Source organism: Aotus nancymaae, unplaced genomic scaffold, assembly GCF_030222135.1.
Source record: "Aotus nancymaae isolate 86718 unplaced genomic scaffold, 86718_ANA_hifiasm-v0.15.2.pri h1tg000016l, whole genome shotgun sequence".
Classification (NCBI taxonomy): domain Eukaryota; kingdom Metazoa; phylum Chordata; class Mammalia; order Primates; family Aotidae; genus Aotus; species Aotus nancymaae.
Window position 1 is genome coordinate 59,778,236 of NW_026988428.1, and position 22,225 is coordinate 59,800,460.

The 22,225-nt window shown below is 35.6% G+C and overlaps 1 protein-coding gene across 11 annotated transcripts in view; it reads left to right on the top strand.

Annotated features, from left to right (window-relative positions):
- The window catches only part of CCDC91 (coiled-coil domain containing 91), a 388,228-nt gene that overhangs the window by 200,539 nt on the left and 165,464 nt on the right, over positions 1 to 22,225 (top strand). For all 11 annotated transcript variants that reach the window (XM_012474260.2, XM_021674873.2, XM_064377392.1 and 8 more), the window contains one exon: positions 2,992 to 3,099. In XM_012474260.2, the coding sequence (XP_012329683.2) occupies positions 2,992 to 3,099 (108 nt within the window). The remainder of the gene's footprint in view (positions 1 to 2,991; positions 3,100 to 22,225) is intronic.

The window sequence follows — 22,225 nt, forward strand, 5'->3', positions numbered from 1 at the left end:
AGCATCCAAATCAGTAAAGAGGAAGTCAAACTGTCACTGTTTGCTGCTGATGTGATTGTATAGCTAGTAAACACTAAAGCTTCCTCCAAAAAGCTCCTAGAACTGGTAAATTAATTCATCGAAGTTTCAGGATACAAAGTTAATGTACACAAATCAGTAGCTCTGCTATATACCAACAGCAACCAAGCTGAGAATTAAATCAAGAACTCAACCCCTTTTGCAATAGCTGCAAAAATATAAAATATATGGGAATATACCTAACCAAGGAGTCAAAAAACCTCTACAAGGAAAACTACAAAACACTGCTGAAAGAAATCATAGACGACACAAATGAATATGCATCCCATGCTCGTGGAAGGGTAGAATCAGTATTGTGAAAATGACCATGCTACAAAAAGCAATCTACAAATTCAACACAATTTCCATCAAAATACCACCATTCAAGAAAGCAAACAAAAACATAAAGTGGGGAAAGGACACCCTATTCAACAAATGGTATACTGGGATAGTTGGCTAGCCACATGTAGGAGAATGTGTGAATCCTCATCTCTCGCCTTACTCACATATCAACTCAAGATGGTTCAAGGACTTAAATCTAAGACCCAAAACTCTAAAAATTCTAGAAGATAACATTGGAAAAAACCTTCCAGGCATTGGCTTAGGCAAGGCTTTCATGACCAAGAACCCAAAAGCAAATACAATAAAAACAAAGATAAATAGGTGGAACTTAATTAAACTAAGGAGCTTTTGCATAGCAAAAGGAACAGTCAGCAGGGTAAACGGACATCCCACAGAGTGGGAGAAAATCTTTACAATCTATACATCTGACAAAGGACTAATATCCAGAATCTACAAATAACAGCTATTCTTATCTATTCAATGTTCTTTGTGTATAGTGGCGAGTCTAACAGGTCACCCTTGATAATCACACACTGATATACCTACAGTGTGATTATCTTCAACTTGAGGTTATCTTCAACTTGAGACTGAGCTCAAGTGGAAGACTTTAAAAAAAAAAATCCTAATATACCTACCTTTGTGTCCCTTTTGTTGATCTATGAATTTAAATGACTGAAAGGGGTTAAGATGAGATGTTTGAAATATATAAGAGGCCATTTGCTTTTGCATAGTTTTCCTTTATGCTCCCTAATCACATCTTTGGCTCTTACTTTACTCATTAGCCTCCTTGACATTTCAAAGAGAATGAGTAGATGGTGTACAAATCCATCACTAGAGGAAGAATACCCTATTCATACTGTGTTTCTTAATTATGTGGAGAGAATATTATTAACTTGCCTGTCTTCCAAAGGATATAATATATTAAAAATTGCAGTTGAATATTGAGTATTTAAGTATTAAATATTTAAATTGTGGGATTATTTGGAACCATGGCAAATAAGGGAGTGAAAACAGTTCTTTCTGTTAAGCAAAATGATTGTATAATATCCCAAGTCTCCAAAAAGAAGGGTATTTTTTTCTCTTTACAAAAGATGCTCTGATTATTCCAAGGGAATTTTTTATAACTATATTATTTTTTAACTTTTCTAAAATTCCTACAAATAGTATTTTTCCCCACTGGTAAATTAGATTTATCTATTCACACTTTAAAAGAATTAAACTTCTGTGCCTTACATAAATTAATCATTGTGGAATCTTTGGAAGACCCTGTAAGTCAAGGGCTAAAGCAGTTCTAGTAAGCATTTTCCTTATATTTTGGCAAAACTCAGAGCTTTATTTTTCTTGACTAATTTGCTAATAATTTTGTAGCTTCATAGTGATGACTACTGAATTGTAGAAGTAGTAGCACCGTCAGACAGTCTTACATTTGCACAAGAAAGTTTTTTGCTTGAAAATTTGAGACTTATTTAGAAGTTTTAAAAATATTTTTATCTCAACTTTTAAAAATACATTCCTATTTATCTAGCATCTTAATGCATGGTGTTTCCAACCAAGTAAATCTATTTTCATAACAGAGATTAAGAGATTTGACTGGTTTTTTTTTTCTTGGTGAATATGCCAATGGTCTGTTTTCTATAAGACGTGTCTGTTTCAACTTAGTATTTTGATTATGAGTAGTTTATTATTTAAACAGACATTTATAAATAGGATATTTGCTAGAGTTCTTATAGAATGAATTAGAGTTTATAAATAGCATGAAAGATATTACTGAGAACTTGTTAATATAACATAGAAAGCTCAATAGTGGGAAAGAAAAAAGACAATAATATTCTAAGCATCTCCAATAAGGAAGTGACTAGGTGGAACATCTTCAAATGCTGATTTGGTTTTCCTTGAAACAGTGGTAATATCTTTATATTTGTCTGACTTGACTTCCAGCATTTATAGTATTCAATTAAGTATGCCCTGTCTCCCAAGTTTTATTACTTTTTATGTGTACTGCCTTGAGACTCTGACTTACATACTTCAACTTATACCTTTTCACATTAGGGGCGTGAACTTCCAGGGGGGCAGTTCTTTTATGTTTGAAGTTGCTCAGAATTTCCATCTGCTTTTACTTGACTTGTGGTCTTGAAGATCATGCTTGGCCCATGGGATATTACAGTGTGCCGAGAGGATGTGGAGTTTTGTCAGCCAGTGAAATATGTCTGGCTTTTTTTTTCCTTTTTTCTTTTTTCTTTTTTCAGCAGCTTTCATACACTCTTCATCCTGTGTGGTCTTCACTGAACCAAATTTCTATTTAACAGAACTACTCACCCTCTCTATCATCTTCTATGACTTGGCCTTTTTAAGGAGAAGATGTGTGGAAGGAAGGTCTGAGCCAAAAAACTCTTATTTTGGCAATAGGCAAATGTAAAAGCAAAAGCCAAAAGTAGTGTTATATATAAATGTGCTTCAGTATGAACAAATACATATTTTGTAATTTAGAAGAATATCATATTACAGTATGTTCAACTGTCAAAAAAATTCTCATGCCAACAGTAGATTCCAAGTTTTGTCTGTGATCCAAATGACTTTTTTGCTTGTTTTCAGGCACTACTGCAGTCTTCAGTTAAGCAACAAGTAGAAGCTATTGAAAAACAGTACATTTCTGCAATTGAGAAACAAGCACACAAGTGTGAGGAGTTGCTAAATGCTCAGGTAATAAAAGTCCACATCCATTATATATTTATACTTTTCTCCTGACTCTCTCCCCTGAGAGCTCTATAACTGTTTATTCAGTTCTGTTCCATTTACTTTCCTTGGTGTATTTTGGAGAAAAAATATGCTTATGTACACTCAAAGAGTGAGAATTTTATGGCAGACTCAAAATAGGACTAAAGGCCTGAAATACTTGGGTCTCCCCCACATTAATGATTATTTTTATGTTAATTTCTCAGTTATAATATATTTTCCAAATAACAGAAACATAGAGATAACTGTGAATGCATTATGGTGAGTAAATGATTTTTAGTGGGATAAGATTTATAAATAACATTTGAATTTTTAAAGCACTTATGCATGTTTCCGTTAGCTTTCATACTATACAGTCATTGGCTTCTGTTTGAATGTTTCTGTTCAAATTTTTTTCTTTTCTTGATTTAATATCTTAGAAGGCCTAAGTGATTAGCTGCTTTACATTAAACAAAGCAACTGAAGAGTATTTATTTATGTGTCATAGCATAAATAACATACATAAGAATTTACTAGTAATACTTCTCAATGATATAAAAGTTGGTAGATAAAAATTAAATTGACTTCATGTAGAGCATCTATGTTATATCATTGGAAGAAAATTTACTAAAAATTAAGAAATAGCCAATATTACGCCACTGCACTCCAGCCTGGTGCCTGGTGACAGAGTGAGGCTCTGTCTCAAAAAAAAAAAAAAAGAGTAGAATTTAAATGGAGATTATAAATATGCCACCCTATTCTCAAGATTGGAGTCAGTTATGTTAAATATTTTTCAATGTCATTTTAATAAATGGCTTGAAAGAAGAAATACACAGATAATTTAATAACAATTATGCTGTTTTAGGTGGTGAAATACCAGGTTGTTAAAGATATGAAATATAAAACTTTATGGATGGATAGAAGCAGCCTAACCATATATTAGCCAGTATAGGCTTGGTTATGCTCTAAACTCTGGCTTCAAATAGCAAAAATTTATATTTTGCTCATGCTATATACTCATTGAGGTCTATCTTGGGGCCCTGTTTCATGTTGTCCTCACCCTGAGAACTCTACTGATAGTGTAATTCCAAAGTAGAGCATTACCTGATACCATTTCAAAGTGAAAGAGACCCCTGTTAGATATATATCTGTAATTAAACACTCTGGCCTGGAAGTGACACATTCAGTTTCAATTTATATCTACATGGCCCCACCCAGTCATGATGGGACCAGAGAGTGAGAGCCTATGTATGAACTTAGAAGGGAAGAGAAAAGGAAATACTTAGTGAATAGCACAAATATACCACATTCTTCTCTTTTGTTCACCAAATTTTCAAAGTCTGTGTCTCACAGGCAAATTAACATATCTCGTCCTCTTAGGAGAAAATCTGAACGTTCTATCTAGCCATGGCCTCAAGCTCAAAAGTCCAGGATCACTGGGTAATAGAAGGGAAATAATGTGCTGCAGTCTCTACATTATCAGGTCCAGATATGGTCCCTTTTGACCTGAAGAAGTATAACTAAAATCTAAATTGTTTATTCCTAACATGCCTAGTATACAGTGGTGAGACAGAGATAGGGTATTTACTGTAAACATTCTCAATAGGGAAAGAGGAAGAATCAGAGACACACAGCTATCATTAGTATGTATCAATTTTAAAATCTCACTGGATAGATTAAATAAGAGCCTCTGCCTGGGAGTAGGGATTGCTCTTTTCATTTACCATGATTATCTTTTCAGAGTTTTTTGACAGGGTTCCTAGTTCATTGCTCCTTGTGGTCTTGTAGATTTTTTATTTTTCAGTATTTTTGTTGGCTATATTTAAAATGGATTTTGAAGATCATACCATTTCTGAACCTGCTTCCTGTCTACAAAAAAATGGGGATCCCAGGAGTCATTTTAGGTAGCAAATAGTTACAGTTAAGGGTAATGATTCCTTTGGTGTCTTGTCTTTTTTTTAATTGCATTTTAGGTTTTGGGGTACATGTGAAGAACATGCAAGATTTTTGCATAGGTACACACATGGCAGTGTGATTTGCTGCCTTCCTCCCCTTCACCTATGTCTGGCATTTCTCCCCATGCTATCTTTCCCCAACTCCCCACCCACTGCTGTACCTCCCCTATTTCTCTCCGACAGACCCCAGTGTGTGATGCTCCCTTCTCTGTGTCCATGTGTTTTCATTGTTCAACACCCGCCTATGAGTGAGAACATGCGGTGTTTGATTTTGTGTTCTTGTGTCAGTTTGCTGAGAATGATGGTTTCCAGGTTCATCCATGTTCCTACAAAGGACACGAACTCATCGTTTTTTATGGCTACATAGTATTCCATGGTGTATATGTGCCACATTTTCCCTGTCCAATCTATCATCAGTGGGCATTTGGCTTGGTTCCAAGTCTTCACTATTGTAAACAGTGCTGCAATGAACATTCGTGTGCATGTGTCCTTATAGTAGAACGATTTATAATCCTTTGGATATATACCCAGTAATGGGATTGCTGGGTCAAGTGGAATTTCTATTTCTAGGTCCTTGAGGAATCGCCACACTGTCTTCCACAATGGTTGAACTAATTTACACTCCCACCAACAGTGTAAAAGTGTTCCCATTTCTCCACATCCTCTTCAGCATCTGTTGTCTCCAGATTTTTAATGATCGCCGTTCTAACTGGTGTGAGATGGTATCTCAATGTAGTTTTGATTTGCATTTCTCTAATGACCAGCGATGATGAGCATTTTTTCATATGCTTGTTGGCCTCATGTTTGTCTTCTTTTGTAAAGTATCTGTTCATATCCTTCGCCCACTTTTGAATGGGCTTGTTTGTTTTTTTCTTGTAAATCTGTTTTAGTTTGTTGTAAATTCTGGATATCAGCCCTTTGTCAGATGGGTAGGCTGCAAAAATTTTTTTCCATTCTGTTGGTTGCCGATTCAATCTAATGACTTTTTCTTTTGCCGTGCAGAAGGTGTGGAGTTTGATTAGGTCCCATTGGTCTATTTTGGCTTTTGTTGCCAATGCTTTTGGTGTTTTGATCATGAAGTCCTTGCCTACACCTATGTCCTGAATGGTTTTGCCTAGGTTTTTTCCTAGGGTTTTTGTGGTGTTAGGTCTTATGTTTAAGTCTTTAATCCATCTGGAGTCAATTTTAGTGTAAGGTGTCAGGAAGGGGTCCAGTTTCTGCTTTCTGCATATGGCTAGCCAGTTTTCCCAACACCACTTATTAAACAGGGAATCCTTTGCCCATTGCTTGTTTTTATCAGGTTTGTCAAAGATTGGGTGGTTGTAGATATGTTGTGTTGCCTCCGACGCCTCTGTTATGTTCCATTGGTCTATATCTCTGTTTTGGTACCAGTACCATGCTGTTTTGATTACTGTAGCCTTGTAATATAGTTTAATGTCCGGTAGTATGATGCCTCCTGCTTTGTTCTTTTTGCTTAGAATTGACTTGGCTATGCGGGCTCTATTTTGGTTCCATATGAAGTTTAAGGTGGTTTTTTCCAGTTCTGTGAAGAAGGTCCTTGGTAGCTTGATGGGGATAGCGTTGAATCTGTAAATTACTTTGGGCAGTATGGCCATTTTCACGATATTGATTCTTCCTAACCATGAACATGGAATGTTTCTCCATCTGTTTGTGTCCTCTCTTATTTCGTTGAGCAGTGGTTTGTAGTTCTCCTTGAAGAGGTCCTTTACATTCCTTGTTAGTTGTATTCCTAGGTATTTTATTCTCTTTGTAGCAACTGTGAATGGCAGTTCGTTCTTGATTTGGCTCTCTTTAAGTCTGTTATTGGTGTATAGGAATGCTTGTAATTTTTGCACATTGATTTTGTATCCTGAGACTTTGCTGAAGTTGCTTATCAGTTTCAGGAGATTTTAGACTGAGATAATGGGGTCTTCTGGATATACAATCATGTCGTCTGCAAATAGAGACAATTTGACTTCCTCCTTTCCGAATTGAATACCCTTTATTTCTTTTTCTTGCCTGATTGCTCTGGCTAGAACTTCCAGTACTATATTGAATAGGAGTGGTGAGAGAGGGCATCCTTCTCTAATGCCCGATTTCAAAGGGAATGCTTCCAGTTTTTGCCCATTCAGTATGATATTGGCTGTTGGTTTGTCATAAATAGCTTTTATTATTTTGAGGTACGTTTCATCAATACCTAGTTTATTGAGGGCTTTTAGCATAAAGGGCTGTTGAATTTTGTCGAAGGCCTTCTCTGCATCAATTGAGATAATCATGTGGTTTTTGTCTTTGGTTCTGTTTATGTGGTGAATTATATTTATAGACTTGCGTATATTGAACCATCCTTGCATCCCCGGGATGAATCCTACTTGATCATGGTGGATGAGCTTTTGATGTGTTGTTGCAATCAGCTTGTCAGTGTTTTATTGAAGATTTTCGCATCTATGTTTATCATGGATATTGGCCTGTAGTTTTCTTTTCTTGTTGAGTCTCTGCCGGGTTTTGGTATTAGGATGATGTTGGTCTCATAAAATGATTTGGGAAGGATTTCCTCTTTTTGGATTATTTGGAATAGTTTCACATGGAATGGTACCAGTTCCTCTTTGTATGTCTGGTAGAATTCGGCTGTGAACCTATCTGGACCTGGGCTTTTTTTGGGTGGTAGGCTCTTAATTGCTGCCTCGACTTCAGACCTTGTTATTGGTCTATTCAGGGTTTCGACTTCTTCCTGGTTTAGGCTTTGGAGGAGGCAACTGTCCAGGAATTTATCCATTTCTTCCAGGTTTTCTAGTTTATGTGCATAGAGTTGTTTGTAATAATCTCTGATGATGGTTTGAATTTCTGTGGCATCTGTGGTGATATCCCCTTTCTCATTTTTTATTGCATCTGTTTGGTTATTCTCTCTTTTCTTTTTTTTCAGTCTGGCTAGTGGTCTGTCTATTTTGTTGATCTTTTCAAAAAAAAACAGCTCCTGGATTTATTGATTTTTTGAAGGTTTTTTTGTGTCTCTATCTCCTTCAATTGTGCTCTGATCTTAGTTATTTCTTGTCTTCTGCTAGGTTTTGAGTTTTTTTGATCTTGTTCCTCTAGCTCTTTCAATTTTGATGATATAGTGTCAATTTTAGATCTCTCCTTGCTTCTCATGTGGGCACTTATTGCTATATATTTTCCTCTAGAGACTGCTTTAAATGTGTCCCAGAGATTCTGGTATGTGGCATCTTCGTTCTCGTTTGTTTCGAAGAACATCTTTATTTCTCCGTTCATTTCATTATTTACCTAGTCAACATTCAAGAAAAAGTTGTTCAGTTTCCATGAAGCTGTGCAGTTCTGGGTTGGTTTCTGAATTCTGAGTTCTAACTTGATTGCACTGTGGTCTGAGAGACTGTTATGGTTTCCGTTTTTTTGCATTTGCTGAGGAGTGATTTACTTCCAATTATGTGGTCAATTTTAGAGTAGGTGTGATGTGGTGCTGAGAAGAATGTGTATTCTGTGGATTTGTGGTGGAGAGTTCTGTAAATGTCTATTAGGTTTCCTTGTTCCAGGCCTGAGTTCAAGTCCTGGATATCCTTGTTAATTTTCTGTCTCGTTGATCTGTCTAATATTGACAATGGTGTGTTGAAATCTCCCACTATTATTGTGTGGGAGTCTAAGTCTCTTTGTAAGTCATTAAGAACTTGCCTTATGTATCTGGGTGCTCCTGTATTAGGTGCATATATATTTAGGATCGTTAGCTCTTCTTGTTGCATTGATCCTTTTACCATTATGTAATGTCCTTCTTTGTCTCTTTTGATCTTTGTTGCTTTAAAGTCTATTTTATCAGAGATGAGAATTGCAACTCCTGCTTTTTTTTGCTCTCCATTTGCTTGGTAAGTCTTCCTCCATCCCTTTATTTTGAGCCTTTGTGTATCCTTGCATGTGAGATGGGTTTCCTGGACACAGCACACTGATGAGTTTTGGCTTTTTATCCAATTTGCCAGTCTGTGTCTTTTGATTGGGGCATTTAGTCCATTTACGTTTAGGGTTCATATTGTTATGTGTGAATTTGATCCTGCCATTTTGATGCTAGCCGGGTGTTTTGCCCATTGGTTGATGCAGATTCTTCATTGTGTTGATGCTCTTTACCATTTGGTGTGTTTTTGGAGTGGCTGGTACTGGTTGTTCTTTTCTATGTGTAGTGCCTCTTTCAGGAGCTCTTGTAAAGCAGGTCTGGTGGTGATGAAATCTCTGAGTACTTGCTTGTTCACAATGGATTTTATTTTTCCTTCACTTATGAAGCTGAGTTTGACTGGATATGAAATTCTGGGTTGAAAGTTCTTTTCTTTAAGGATGTTGAATATCGGCCCCCACTCTCTTCTGGCTTGTAGTGTTTCTACTGAGAGATCTGCTGTGCGTCTGATGGGCTTCCCTTTGTGGGTAACCTGACCTTTCTCTCTAGTTGCCCTTAGTATTTTCTCCTTCATTTCAACCCTGGTGAATCTGACTATTATGTGCCTTGGGGTTGCTCTTCTTGAGAAATTCATCTTTGTGGTGTTCTCTGTATTTCCTTGATTTGAATATTGGCCTGCCTTGCTAGGTTGGGGAAGTTTTCCTGGATAATATCCTGAAGAGTATTTTCCAGTTTGGATGCATTCTCTGCCTCATCTTTAGGTACACCTATCAAACGTAGATTAGATCTTTTCACATAGTCCCATATTTCTTGTTGACTTTGTTCATTCCTTTTTACCCTGTTTTCTCTAACCTTGCCTTCTCGTTTTATTTCATTGAGTTGATCTTCGACCTCTGATACTCTTTCTTCTGCTTGGTCAATTCAGTTGTTGAAACTTGCGCATGCGTTGCGAAGTTCTCGTGTTGTGTTTTTTAGCTCCATCAATTCACTTATATTCCTCTCTAAGTTGTCCATTCTTGTTAGCATTTTGTCAAATCTTTTTTCAAGGTTCTTAATTTCTTTGCATTGGGTTAGAACATGTTCTTTTAGCTCACGAAGGTTCTTATTACCCACTTTCTGAAGGCTGATTCTGTCATTTCATCACACTCATTCTGCATCCAGTCTTGTTCCCTTGCTGGTGAGGACTTGTGATCCCTTGTAGGAGGAGAGGTGTTCTGGTTTCAGGTGTTTTCATCCGTTTTGCGCTGGTTTCTTCCCATCTTTGTGGATTTATCCACCTGTCAGCTTTGTAGTGGTTGACTTTCTGATTGGGTCTCTGAGTGGACGTTTTGTTTGTTGTTGATGAAGTTATTTCTGTTTCTTAGTTTTCCTTTTAACTGTCTGGCCTCTCTGCTGAGGTCCACTCCAGGCCCTGCTTGCCTGGGGATCACTTGCTGCAGCTGCCGAACAGTAAAGGTTGCTACCAGTTTCTTCTTCTGCTTTGTCCCAGAAGGATACCTGCCAAATGTCTGTCTGAGCTCTCCTTTATGAGGTGACTCTTTGGATATACGGGAGTCAGGGAGCTGCTTGAGGAAATAGTCTGTCCTTTATATTAGCTCAGGTGCTGAGCTCTGAGCCCCGTTATTCATTCAGAGCTGCTGGGCCGGTAAATTTAAGTCTGCAGCAGCAGGACTCATAAACCCCCCTTTTTTTCCCCAGGTGTTCTGTCTCAGGGAGTTAGGGCTTTATGAGTTTCCGCTGTGCTGCTGCCTTTTTTTTTTCTTCAGGGCTGCCCTGCCCACAAGGAGGCAGCCTAGTCACTCTCAGCCTGCAGAGGCTTTGCTGAGCTGCTGTGGGCTCTGCCCAGCTGCCGTGTGAACTTCTCTGCAGTTCTGTTTATATGGGTGTAGTTAGAACTGCTTCCGCTATGTTGGCCCGCCTCTGTAATGACGAACTCTCTCTGTAATGACGGGTTGCCTCAGCCATGACAGGCTGCCTCAGCCATGACAGGCTGCCTCAGTAATGGCGGACGCCCCTCCCCCACAGAACTGGCCCATCCCGGGTTCAGCTGTGCTTGCTGTGAAACTCTCAACTCTGAGCATTTCCAATTGCTGTTTTTTTGTTTTTGTTTTTGTTTTTGTTTTTGTTTTTGTGGAGGTGGGATCAGCTGACCCTGATCACCTGGCTCCTTGTCTCAGAGCCTTTTGTTTTTTAGTTGAACAGTTGGCTCTCTCCCAGGTGTCCTGGTCACCTGTTGAATAGGCGCCGGGATCTGTGTGATTTCCCGTACGGCAACCCACTGCGCCAGCTGAAACCACGGCTCTGAGATTCGTTGTGCTTTTTTTGCCCGGGAATCTCCTAGCCTGGCTCCCTGTTTCAGCTCCCCTTGCTGGGTACGTGGGAACACAGTCCCATTTACTCTGCACTGGGAGCCGCTGTGCCGGGGCACAGGCAAAAGAGCCGCGCCGGCCAAAACAGCTGCCCTGGCGACCCGAGAGGCTCCTCTGCCTGGGAATCTCCTGGTCTATGGACAATAAAAATCCGTCTGGAAATGCGGCATCCACTCACCCTCTGCAGTTTCACTCGGAGCTGCAATCCTGAGCTGCATCTAACCGGCCATCTTCCCATGCTCTCTGCTTCCTTTTTAAACATAAGTTTTAATTCCAAACCGTATCTTTGTTAATATATAAAACTGAAAGCATTTAATAGCACTCAAGTCACTTGAATGCTTTGCTGCTAGAAATTTCTTCCACCAGATACCCTAAATCATCTTTCTCAACTTCAAAGTTACACAAACATCTAGGGCAGGGGCAAAATGCCTCCAGTCTCTTTGCATAGCAAGAGTGACCTTTGCTCCAGTTTCCAACAAGTTCCTCATCTCCATCTGAGACTACCTAAGCCTGAACTTTATTGTCCATATCACGATCAGCATTTTGGTCAAAGCTATTAAGTAAGTCTCTCAGAAGTTCCAAACTTTCCTACATCTTCATGTCTCCTGCACCCTCCAAGACTTTAGGAAATTCCAAACATTTCCACATTTTCCTATCTTCTTTTGAGACTTTCAAATGGTTCCAACCTCTGTCTGTTATCCAGTTCCAAAGTCACTTCCACATATTCAGGTATCTTTTCAGCAGTGGTGGTACCAGTTTACAGTTTCAGTTTGTTTCATGCTGCTAATAAACACGTACCCAAGACAGGGTAATTTATAAAGAAAAGAGGTTTAATTGTCTCACAGTTTAGCATGATTGTGGGGGCTTCAGGAAACTAACAATCATGGTATAAAGGGAAACAAACATGTCCTTCACATGACACCAGCAAGAAGTGCCAAACAAAAGTGAGAAAAGCCCCTTATAAAACCATCAGAGCTCTTGAGAGCTCACTTTTACTATCACAAGAACAGCACAAGGAAAACTGCCTCCGTGATTAAATTACCTACCATCAGGTCCCTCCCATGAAATGTGGGGATTATGGGAACTACAATTCAAGATGAGATTTGGGTGGGGACACAACCAAACCATGTCAGGAAGCCTCTGGAAACTTAAAATCATGACAGAGGAGCCACTTCACAGGGCAGCAGGAAAGAATGAGTGCTGAGCGAAGGGGGAAGCCTCTTATAAAACCATCAGATCTAGTGAGAACTCACTATCAGGAGAACAGCATGGGCAAAACTGTCCCATGATTCAATTATCTACACCTGGTCTCTCCCTTGACACATAGGGATTATTATAGTTCAAGGTAAGATTTGGTGATGACACAGAGCCAAACTGTATCAATCATATTTTCTATTATAGATTGTGTTTTTAATTTTGTATTTAAGAAATCTTTGCCTAATCATTTGTCACAAAGGTTTTCTCTTATACCAAAAGATAAGAAGTTTTATGTATTTTCTTAAGTATGTGATTCTTAATCATGATTAACTTTTCAATTAATTTGGAGCTATGGTGTGATGAGAAAGTGAAAGTTCTTGTCTCCATCATATGAATATCAGTCTATTCCAATACCATTTATAGAAAAGACTGTTCTTTTTTTGGTTGGATTACCCTCATACCTTTGGAGAAAGTCTTGTAACCATATGAAATGCAGATTTCTGGACTCTGAATTTTGTTCCATTGATAAAGTATTTCTCAGCATTGGCATTATTGACATTAGGGACTGAATTATTTTTTTGTTGTGGGGGCTTCCCCTGTGTGTTATATGATACTAAACAGCATCCTTCATGGCTGCCTCCTAGATGCCATGGCACACTCTCAGTTGTGATAACCAGAAATATCCCTAGATATCGCTGAAACTTTAACAACATTGAGCTTTCTTATCTTTGGACTTTGAATGTCTTCATTTTTAATAGTTTTTTTTATTTCTTTCATCAGAGTTTTGTAGTTTTCTTCATATAGATCTTGTACATATTTTGTTAGATTTAGAGCTAAATGTTTCACTTGGGGGGGTACTAAAGTAAATGTTAATGTGTTTATAATTTTAACTTCCATTTGTTCATTGCTGATATATAAGAAAGTAATTTACTTTTTTTATATATTAGCTTGTATTCTACACCCTTAGTGTAATCACTTATTAGTTCCAGGAATTTTTTTGTCTACTCTTTTGGATTTTCTACACAGGCAATCATGTTATCTTAAAGAAAAATACAATTTTATTTGTTTCTTCTCAATCTCTATACTTTATATTTCCTTTTCTTGTCTTAAGGCATTACCTAAGGGGTCTTCCAGTGCAATGTTGAAAAGCTGTTGTGAGAAGGGGAATACTTACCTTATTCCTGATTTTGTTCATAAAACTTTTAGTTTTTCACCATTAAATAGGGTCTTGACTATAGAATTTTTATTGTTATTCTTGATCAAGTTGAGGAAGTTCTCTTCCATTACTAGTTTGCTGAGAGTGTTTAATAATGAATGTGTGTTGGATTTTATCAAATGCTTTGACCATTTTATTGATATGATTATGTTTTTTTAACTTGTTGATATGATGGGTTATATTAATTGATTTTTAAAAGTTGAACCAGATATGCATACCTTGGTATAAATGCCACATTGTTGTTATGTATAATTCTTTTGCTATGTTGCTGGATTCAATTTAGTTAAGGATTTTTGGTATCTCACAAAATGTTTATGATCATTGACCTGTAGCTTTTTTTTTTTTTTCCTGTGGTGTGTTTGTATGGTTTTGATATTAGGGTAATGCTGGTTTTATGGAATGAGTCAGGAAGTTTCCCTTATTACACTTTTAAAATATTTGTAAACTTTGGCAATATCTCTTGCCTTAATCTAGATAATTATCATCTGTATTTTCTTTTTTCTGATTAGTTTGTTAAAGATTTTTTTTAACCTTCTCAAAGATCAGCTTTTGATTTCATTGATTTTTATTTTTTAAGGTTCTGTGTCACTGATTTCTTCTGTAACCTTTATTATTTAATTTATCTAGCTTAATTGGCTTTCAATTTGCATTTATTCTGTTGTCTTAGAGTAGGGACTTAGGTCTTAGATTGAGACTTTTTTCTAACATGCAGACATTTAATGATCTAAATGTCCTAAGTACTACTTTAGGTGTATTGTATATTTTCAAAGGTCATATTTTCATTTTCAATAAAAATAATTTAAAATTTATCTTTTGATTTTTTTAACCACTAGGTTATTTAGGACAGTTTTATTTAGTTTCCAAATATTTTGATGTTTTTCAGATACATTTTTTTTTTCTAATCTCATTCTAGTTTTGATAGACAATATACTTCATGTGGTTTGAATACATTTTGAGGTTTGTTTTATGGCCTAGAATATAGTCTGTCTTGGTAAGCATTCCTTGTCTACTTGAAAAGGTTATATATTTTGGTGTTGGTGGAATTTTTTACAAATATCATTTAGGTCAAATTTCTTGGTGTCTTGTCAATTCTTGTGTATATTGTTACTGATTTCCTCTCTACCTTGTTCTGCCAGTCATTAAGGGGCAGGTGTTGAAATCTCTGACCATACTTTTGGATATGACTAGTTCTCCTTGCTGTTCTAATTTTTTTCTCAAGTAGTTTTGACATACTTATATTTAGTGCATTCACATTTAGGATTATTATATCTTTTTATGTATTTATCCCTTTATTACTATGAAGTGCTCATCTCTTTCTCTGGTAATATTGTTTCCTTTGTAATCTACTTTGTATGATATTAATATAAGTTCTCCACCTTTATTTTGTTTATTGTTAGTATAATGTATTATCCCCTATTCTTGTACTTTTAATATGTTGGTTTCTTTATGTTTAAAATGGGTTTTCTTATAGGAAGCATATTATTGAATCTTGCTTTTTATTCTGTCTAGCAGTCAGTAACTTTTAATTGTGTTGTTAAAAGCCTTTACATTTAATGTGATTATTGATATTTTTTCATTTAAAATGTATCTCCTCATTCTTTGTTTTCTGTCTGTTCCTTATGTTCATTATTCTTTCCTCCCGCCCCAGTCATGTTTTTCTCCTTACATTTGAATTGGGTATTTTAAAGGTATAATTTTATGTCTCCTTTGTTGACTTATCATCTGTAAGTCTTTGTTATTTTAGTAATTGCTGTAAAGGGAGGTTAAATAATTAAATGAAGGACAGTGCCTACTGTGTAGTAATGCATAACAACTAATAGGTATAGTTATGATGATAAATTTCTTAGTTCCTCTGTGGTTACTTTTACACAAAGGATGTCTATTGTTCTGAAATACCATAAAGAGTTCACTCATACATTGTTATAGATTATTTAGGGTTTTCTTTTTGAAAAAAGTATGTATGTTTTAAAATTTTGCTGCCCTTACTATTAGCATTTAGCAGTTTTGTGTTTTTAAAACATTATTTCCTATGAAATATAGAAAATTTCTTCCCCATTTGATTTTGGAAGTTTCTATTCTATTTTAATTATACCATTTGTAATTGAACAAGCAAAAATGATACTATAGACAGTATTAAGATTTAAAAATGATTTTATTATGAGATATATACTCCAGATCTTCTATATTTAGAGGAAAAAGTTACAAATAGACATAACTCTTGACTTATTTGTCATATTTCACTCTCTTCCTTCTCTAAAGCACCAGCTTTATACAGAAATTACTATGTTTTTACTCTTTCCTTCCTGTACCTATAATTGTTTAGTATAGTCATGCACTGAATGATGATGTTTGGTCAACAATGGGTTGTATATAAGATGGTGGTCTCATAAGATTATAATGGACATGAAAATTTCCTATCACCTAGTGACATTGCAGCTATCATAAATATCACAATCCAGTGCCTTACTTATGAAAATCTAAAATGAATAAAGAAACCAAGCAAACCACTATGGAATATTTCTGAAAAGAGTGACGACACCTCAAGAAAAAGCTTCAGGCACGTCCTTCAGTAGGTATTTCAGAAGAAGGCATTGGGTCATAGGAGATTATAGCTTCATGTATGTTATTATCCCTGAACACCTTCCAGTGGGACAAGATGTGGAGGTGGAAGACATTGATATTGAGTCATAGGAAATGACAGCTCATGTATGTTATTATCTCTGAACACCTTCCAGTGGGACAAGATGTGGAGGTAGAAGACATTGATATTGATGATCTCAGCCCTGTGTAGACCTAAGCTAATATGTGTGTTAGTGTCTTCAGTTTTCATACAAAAGTTTAAAAAGTAACATGAAAATAAAAAAGTTTAAAAATAGATAAAAGCTTGTAGAATGAGCATATAAAGGAAGAAAATATTTTATATAGCTGTATAATGTGTTTTGTTTTAAGCTAAATATCATTACAAAATAGTCAAAAAGTAAAAAAAAAAAGTAAAGATTTATAAAGCAAAAAGTTATAGTAAGCTAAGGTTAACTTATTAAAGAAGGAAAAAAATTTTAAGTAAATTTATTGTAGCTTAAATGTACAGTTTTTATGAAGTCTATGGTAGTGTACAGTAATGTCCTAGGCCTTCACATTCACTCACCACTCACTGACTCAGTCAGAGCAACTTCTACTCACTCAGAGCAACTCCTGCAGACTCCATTCATGGTAAGTGCCTATACAGATATACTATTTTTTATGTTTTATATCATATCTTTACTGTACCTTTCTATGTTTAGGTATTTTCTTAAGTATTTTGTGTTGCTATAAAAGAATACTGGAGACTCGGCAATTTATAAAGAAGGTTATTTAACTCATGGTTCTGCAGACTCAGAAGTTCAAAGGTATGGTCTTGGCTTCTGGCAAGGACTTTTGTGCTGCATCCCAACAAGAAAAATTCAAAGAGGAAGCAGACACATGCAAAGGGAAGAACCCCAGGAGCATCCTGGCTTTATAACAACCAATCCACTTTCACAAAAACTAATCCATTCCCTTGAGAACTAATTAAGTCTCAGGAGAGAAAGAAATTACTACTTCAAGAGCAGCACAATGCCATTCATGAGGGATCCACTCCCATAACCCAGACATCTCCCACTAGGCCCTACCTCCCAACACCACCACATTGGAGATCACATTTCAACATGAGTTTTGGTAGGGACAAACAAACATGTCAAATATGTTTAGATGTGCAAATAATTACTATTGTATTACAGTTGCCCAGCATAATTAGTATGGTGACATGCTGTACATGTTTGTAGCCTAGGAGCAATAGATTACACCATACAGCCTAGGTGTATAGTAGGCTGTATCATCTAGGTTTATATAAGTACACTCTAGGGTGTTCACACAATGATGAAATTGCCTAATGTCACATTTCTCAGAATATGTCCTTGTCATTAAGTGATGCATGACTATATTTAGTTCTTTGTTATTCTTAAATTCCCCAAATAGTATTATTGTTATTGATATTTAATCTTGTGGGAAACCAGAGCATGTTACCCCAAAATATGAAGAATTGTTGAGTTGAAAGCAGTTAAAAAAAAGCAGATACAGGAAAGCTCTCTACCTAAAAGTAGGACATAAATTTAGATAGGCAGGATATCTTGCCATCATCTCTTCCCCATCTTTCACTTACCATTCCACCGGAAAGAATAAAGGTTAGCCAGTGAAGATAGCTTTGCATCATTATTGGCCTGGAGATGGTACCAGTGGAATCTATAGTAATAGGCCTTACTAACTAGCTTTTATCTGCCAGTTATTTGTCTCACAAATTGCTGCCTCTAGAGACTCAAAAAAGTCCCTTTCCATTCTCTTGTCATTTCTCCAGAAATTGACTCTTCTTTGTTAAAAATACTATATACACTAGAATTCAAAACTGCCTCTTTGAGAATTGCTCATTCCTTGGGCATCTCCCATGTATATATGAAATATACATGTTAATAAACTTCTGTTTTTCTCTTATTAAACTTTTTGTTTTGGTACAGGGGTTCTTTCCAATTAAGACTAGGTGAAGTAGAAGAAAACTATTCTTTTCCCACAGTTCTTCTTGGATTTTTGGCCCCCTATTTTAAACATTCCCAGTTGCTTCTTGCCTTTTCTCCCTCCTCATGTGTTTAATTTCTTTCCTAAATTATAGTCTTTATTAATTGTAACATGTAAACTTTACTAATATTTATTTTTTCTGAATATTTTTGATGTTTTGTTGGTAACTTATCTTTTCTCTTTGGTTGTTTTTAATACTTTTACTTATTCTTGATGTACTATGATTTTACTCAGGTGATATTTATTTTTGAATTTTTTTTGTATACATCATGTTGAGGCGTGACAGTGATAACAAACTGCCCATTTAAATTTGTTCGTCCTCTTTCTTAGTATAGTGTTGTTACTGGCAAGTTGCTGCCCCTGCAGGGATCCTTTTCCATTGCTTCTGTTGGGTGATTGCAGTTCATAAAAGCATGCTTTTACCTTTATGCTTTCACGAAATATCTAGCAAATAAAACAATTGATATGAAATAATACTTTTCAAATTCAGTAGTTTAACTTGTGATTTTCCTGTACAGTAGACGAGGTTCAAGTTGTTCAGTTTTTACCAATGATTTGTGAGTGCAAGTAATATGTTTCACTTTCTGATGAAGATGGTACATGTCCTTCCTCTACAATCTTTTTCCTTTTTGCCTATTAGATAACAAGATCTTTGTCAATGGCAGAACTGCAAGTGAAAGGAAATTGTGTCTGTGATTTAGCACTTGGAGGGAATCCCCTCGTTCAGGAATATTTCCAAGAAAGAAACTTAAGTGTGTTAAGTTACTGAAATTTGGAGGTTTATTTGTTGATGGCAGCTACCTTTAATACATCAAGATGCATTTGTCTTTGTCTTCCTAACATTTTTTTACTGTTAGATATATATATTTTTTACAGCCCAAAATTTATGACAGAAGTATATGCCCCTAGAAATGTGTCACAAAATTTAAAAAGTTGAGAAATGTTGTAATAGTAAATGAGCATAGGCAATAAGTCAATTTGGATGCCAACCAAGTAAAAAAAAATTCTTATTTTGTCTGTGTGTAGGGGAAGGAAGAAGGTGAAAGTTGCTTTTAGTTTGAAAGTAGATATAGATTTAGATTTAAATATTAATGTATGAAAATATTCAAAAATATAATTGAAATGCTCAAAAAATACCCTAGCATTTAAGGAACTGTTTTAATTTTAAAATCTTATTTTTGAACCTGAATACATTGTATCTGGGTTTAATTAAGATTAAGGAATGGGTGCTTTATGCCTGGTCTCCTGTGTGTCACATGATTCTTTTCTGTATGGCACAGGCATTTGATCACACTTGGCTTTTCATTTGGGTATCAGTCATTACATCTCCAGATCATGGGAATATTTTAAAATATTCCCTGTGTTCATTTAGAGGAAAATTGGTAACGATGGATTGTTACAAGACACCTATTCTCATTCTGCTTGGGAAGAACAGAAACATATTGTGGTCTTGGCACCTTAAACATAAAGAAAAGAAACATAGAGCAAAGAACTTGGGGCAATAAAGTAGAAATAAAGCAAATGGCATATTGTCAAATCACACATAAATGAGATACTCTGTATGTGAATGCCTTAGAAACAATTGAAAAACCTCTTCCTCTTGTTTAATGCATTAACACTTTCATACTGAAAATTAAAATCTTTCTTTCTTTGGGAAGATATTTTTTCTTACTGGTCAGATAACATAGAAAACACTTGCAGAGATACCTGTAGAGTTTTAAATATAATTAGCTAACATTTTGGTAATATTATGGGCTAAAATATTCAAGTTATTTTGATCTATTTTTTATTTTTTCTACTTTCTTTTAAGGCTCATGTCTGTAGATAAATTTTAAGAACCATGTTAAAATCTTATTCCTTTGTGAAGTAGATTTTAACATGAGTACTTAAAAGGAAGTCTTATTGTCACTGAAGATATATCCATGAAAAAGATAGTTATAAAACATGGAAAATTTTTTTGTAATACTGATTTGCATGTAGCCTTTAAAAAATTTAACTAATATAAGTTTACTCTTCAGTACAGAAAAAAATATTTTGAGTCAAAATTTGCCTCCCCACCTGAAAATATTCTTGTTAACATATATAGGGGTTATTGTTAATAGAGGAGACATGATTTTAAAAAACAAGAATAAAGTGGAAAAAAGGCAATGTTGACATTATTTTCTGGAGTTTCAGCGTATTTTGCAAATTAAGTCTGGCTTTGTTCTTGATATCATTCAATACCAAAGCTATTCAAATATAATTGTCAGGCTTTTTCCTGAATAATCAATACTGAACAATGTTGTTCTTTTTTTTTCTTCTTCTTCTTGGAAATCTAGTCACGAGATAATTTATAATGCAGAAATGGCTCTTAGCACTTTCTGTTATCTTTAGATGAGGAGTTAGCACCTAGACAGCATTCCCTCCCAGCTTCTGCTTGAAGTTTCCAAAAATCTCACACAGGAAAAATGGGCACTAAATGTCTTTATATCTAATAAGCTTCTGATTAATTTTTATGTTTTTACAGCATTATTTTTGACAGTAAGCTTTATATCCCCACAACTGTTATAATTGTTGTTGCACTAGCTTAGTATTTATATTAAATAGCCAGAGACAGTTTCTGGAATTGTACTTTTCTTAAACTAATTCTGTCTTACCCAAAAGTTTCCTGTGTATGTCAAAGGGAAATAGATATTGTATGGTATGTACTGTTAAAGAAAAAAAAATTATTTTGAAACTTTTTTAAATGATATGGAAGACTTTATTCAAGACTACTGTAATAGAATAAATAAATTAGGCTCAACCCTGAATACAGTAAGAACAAGAGGGCATGTATAGGCAAGAAGAGGTGGGAGTGGGTGGGTGGGTGGGTGGATAGAAAATTACTAAAATGATACATCAAGGATAGTAGGAATTGTTGCTAAACTGACCTAACAGGAGAGCAATCTAGGATGATCAAATGGTGAGGATGGGGATGAAGCATTTGATCAGATATCAAGAAGGGGGAATTTTGTCCAGACCAACTAAGTTAGATTCTTGCTGAAAGTGAGTTACGGATTTTAGGGAAAATAGGAGTCAGGGTCAAGGCCTAGTTGAAAACAGAGCTTAGAAGAGTCTAACTGAAGATTTTGGTCAAGCAGAGTATCTTGTCAGTACTTAGACACAGACAACTACAGCAATGTTTATACACACAAACACATATATATATTATGTAGGTGAATATGTATTACGTCTATGTGATTATAGACATAAATATATGAATTGACCTCTTCCTGTTGGCCTTGACCTTTGCATTTAGTTATATTGCTTGGAGGGCCTCTGGTTTCATCCTTTTCTGTGTATATATCTGGATCTCTTGAGCTTCTCTACCACTCTTCCTCTTTCCTAGCATTTGCTGTGTTTGTGACGTTCAGTCCTTGAATAATGGCAGTAGGAACCTGTATCAATTTCTAGATGTTGGGCCTGAAATTTAGGATATTTGCTTTTACACTGTTCTTTACATTCAAAATGTGTGGTTATTGGCTGTCCTTTATTTTTTAATTTTTAATTTTTTACTTATCTTTTTATCAGGTTGACTTTTATTAATTGTTTTATTTAAAAAGCTATAATTTGCATGCAGTAACATCCTTTTGAAAATGCAGTTCTGTAAGTTTTGACAAACACAACCATGCAGCTACCACCATAATCAGAATATAAAACAATTCTATTACCCTAAAATATTTCCTCATGCTCTTTGTAACCAGTCTTACTCCCCATCCCTAATATTTGGCAATGATCTGTTTTAGGTCTCAATGATTTTTCTTTTTCAGTAGTATTGTATAAATGGAACCAAATAATATGTTACCCTTTTTGTTTTAGTCTTTTTCTTTCATCTTTTTATTTTTCCCCAGCTTTATTGAGGTATAATTGACCAATTAAAATTGTATAT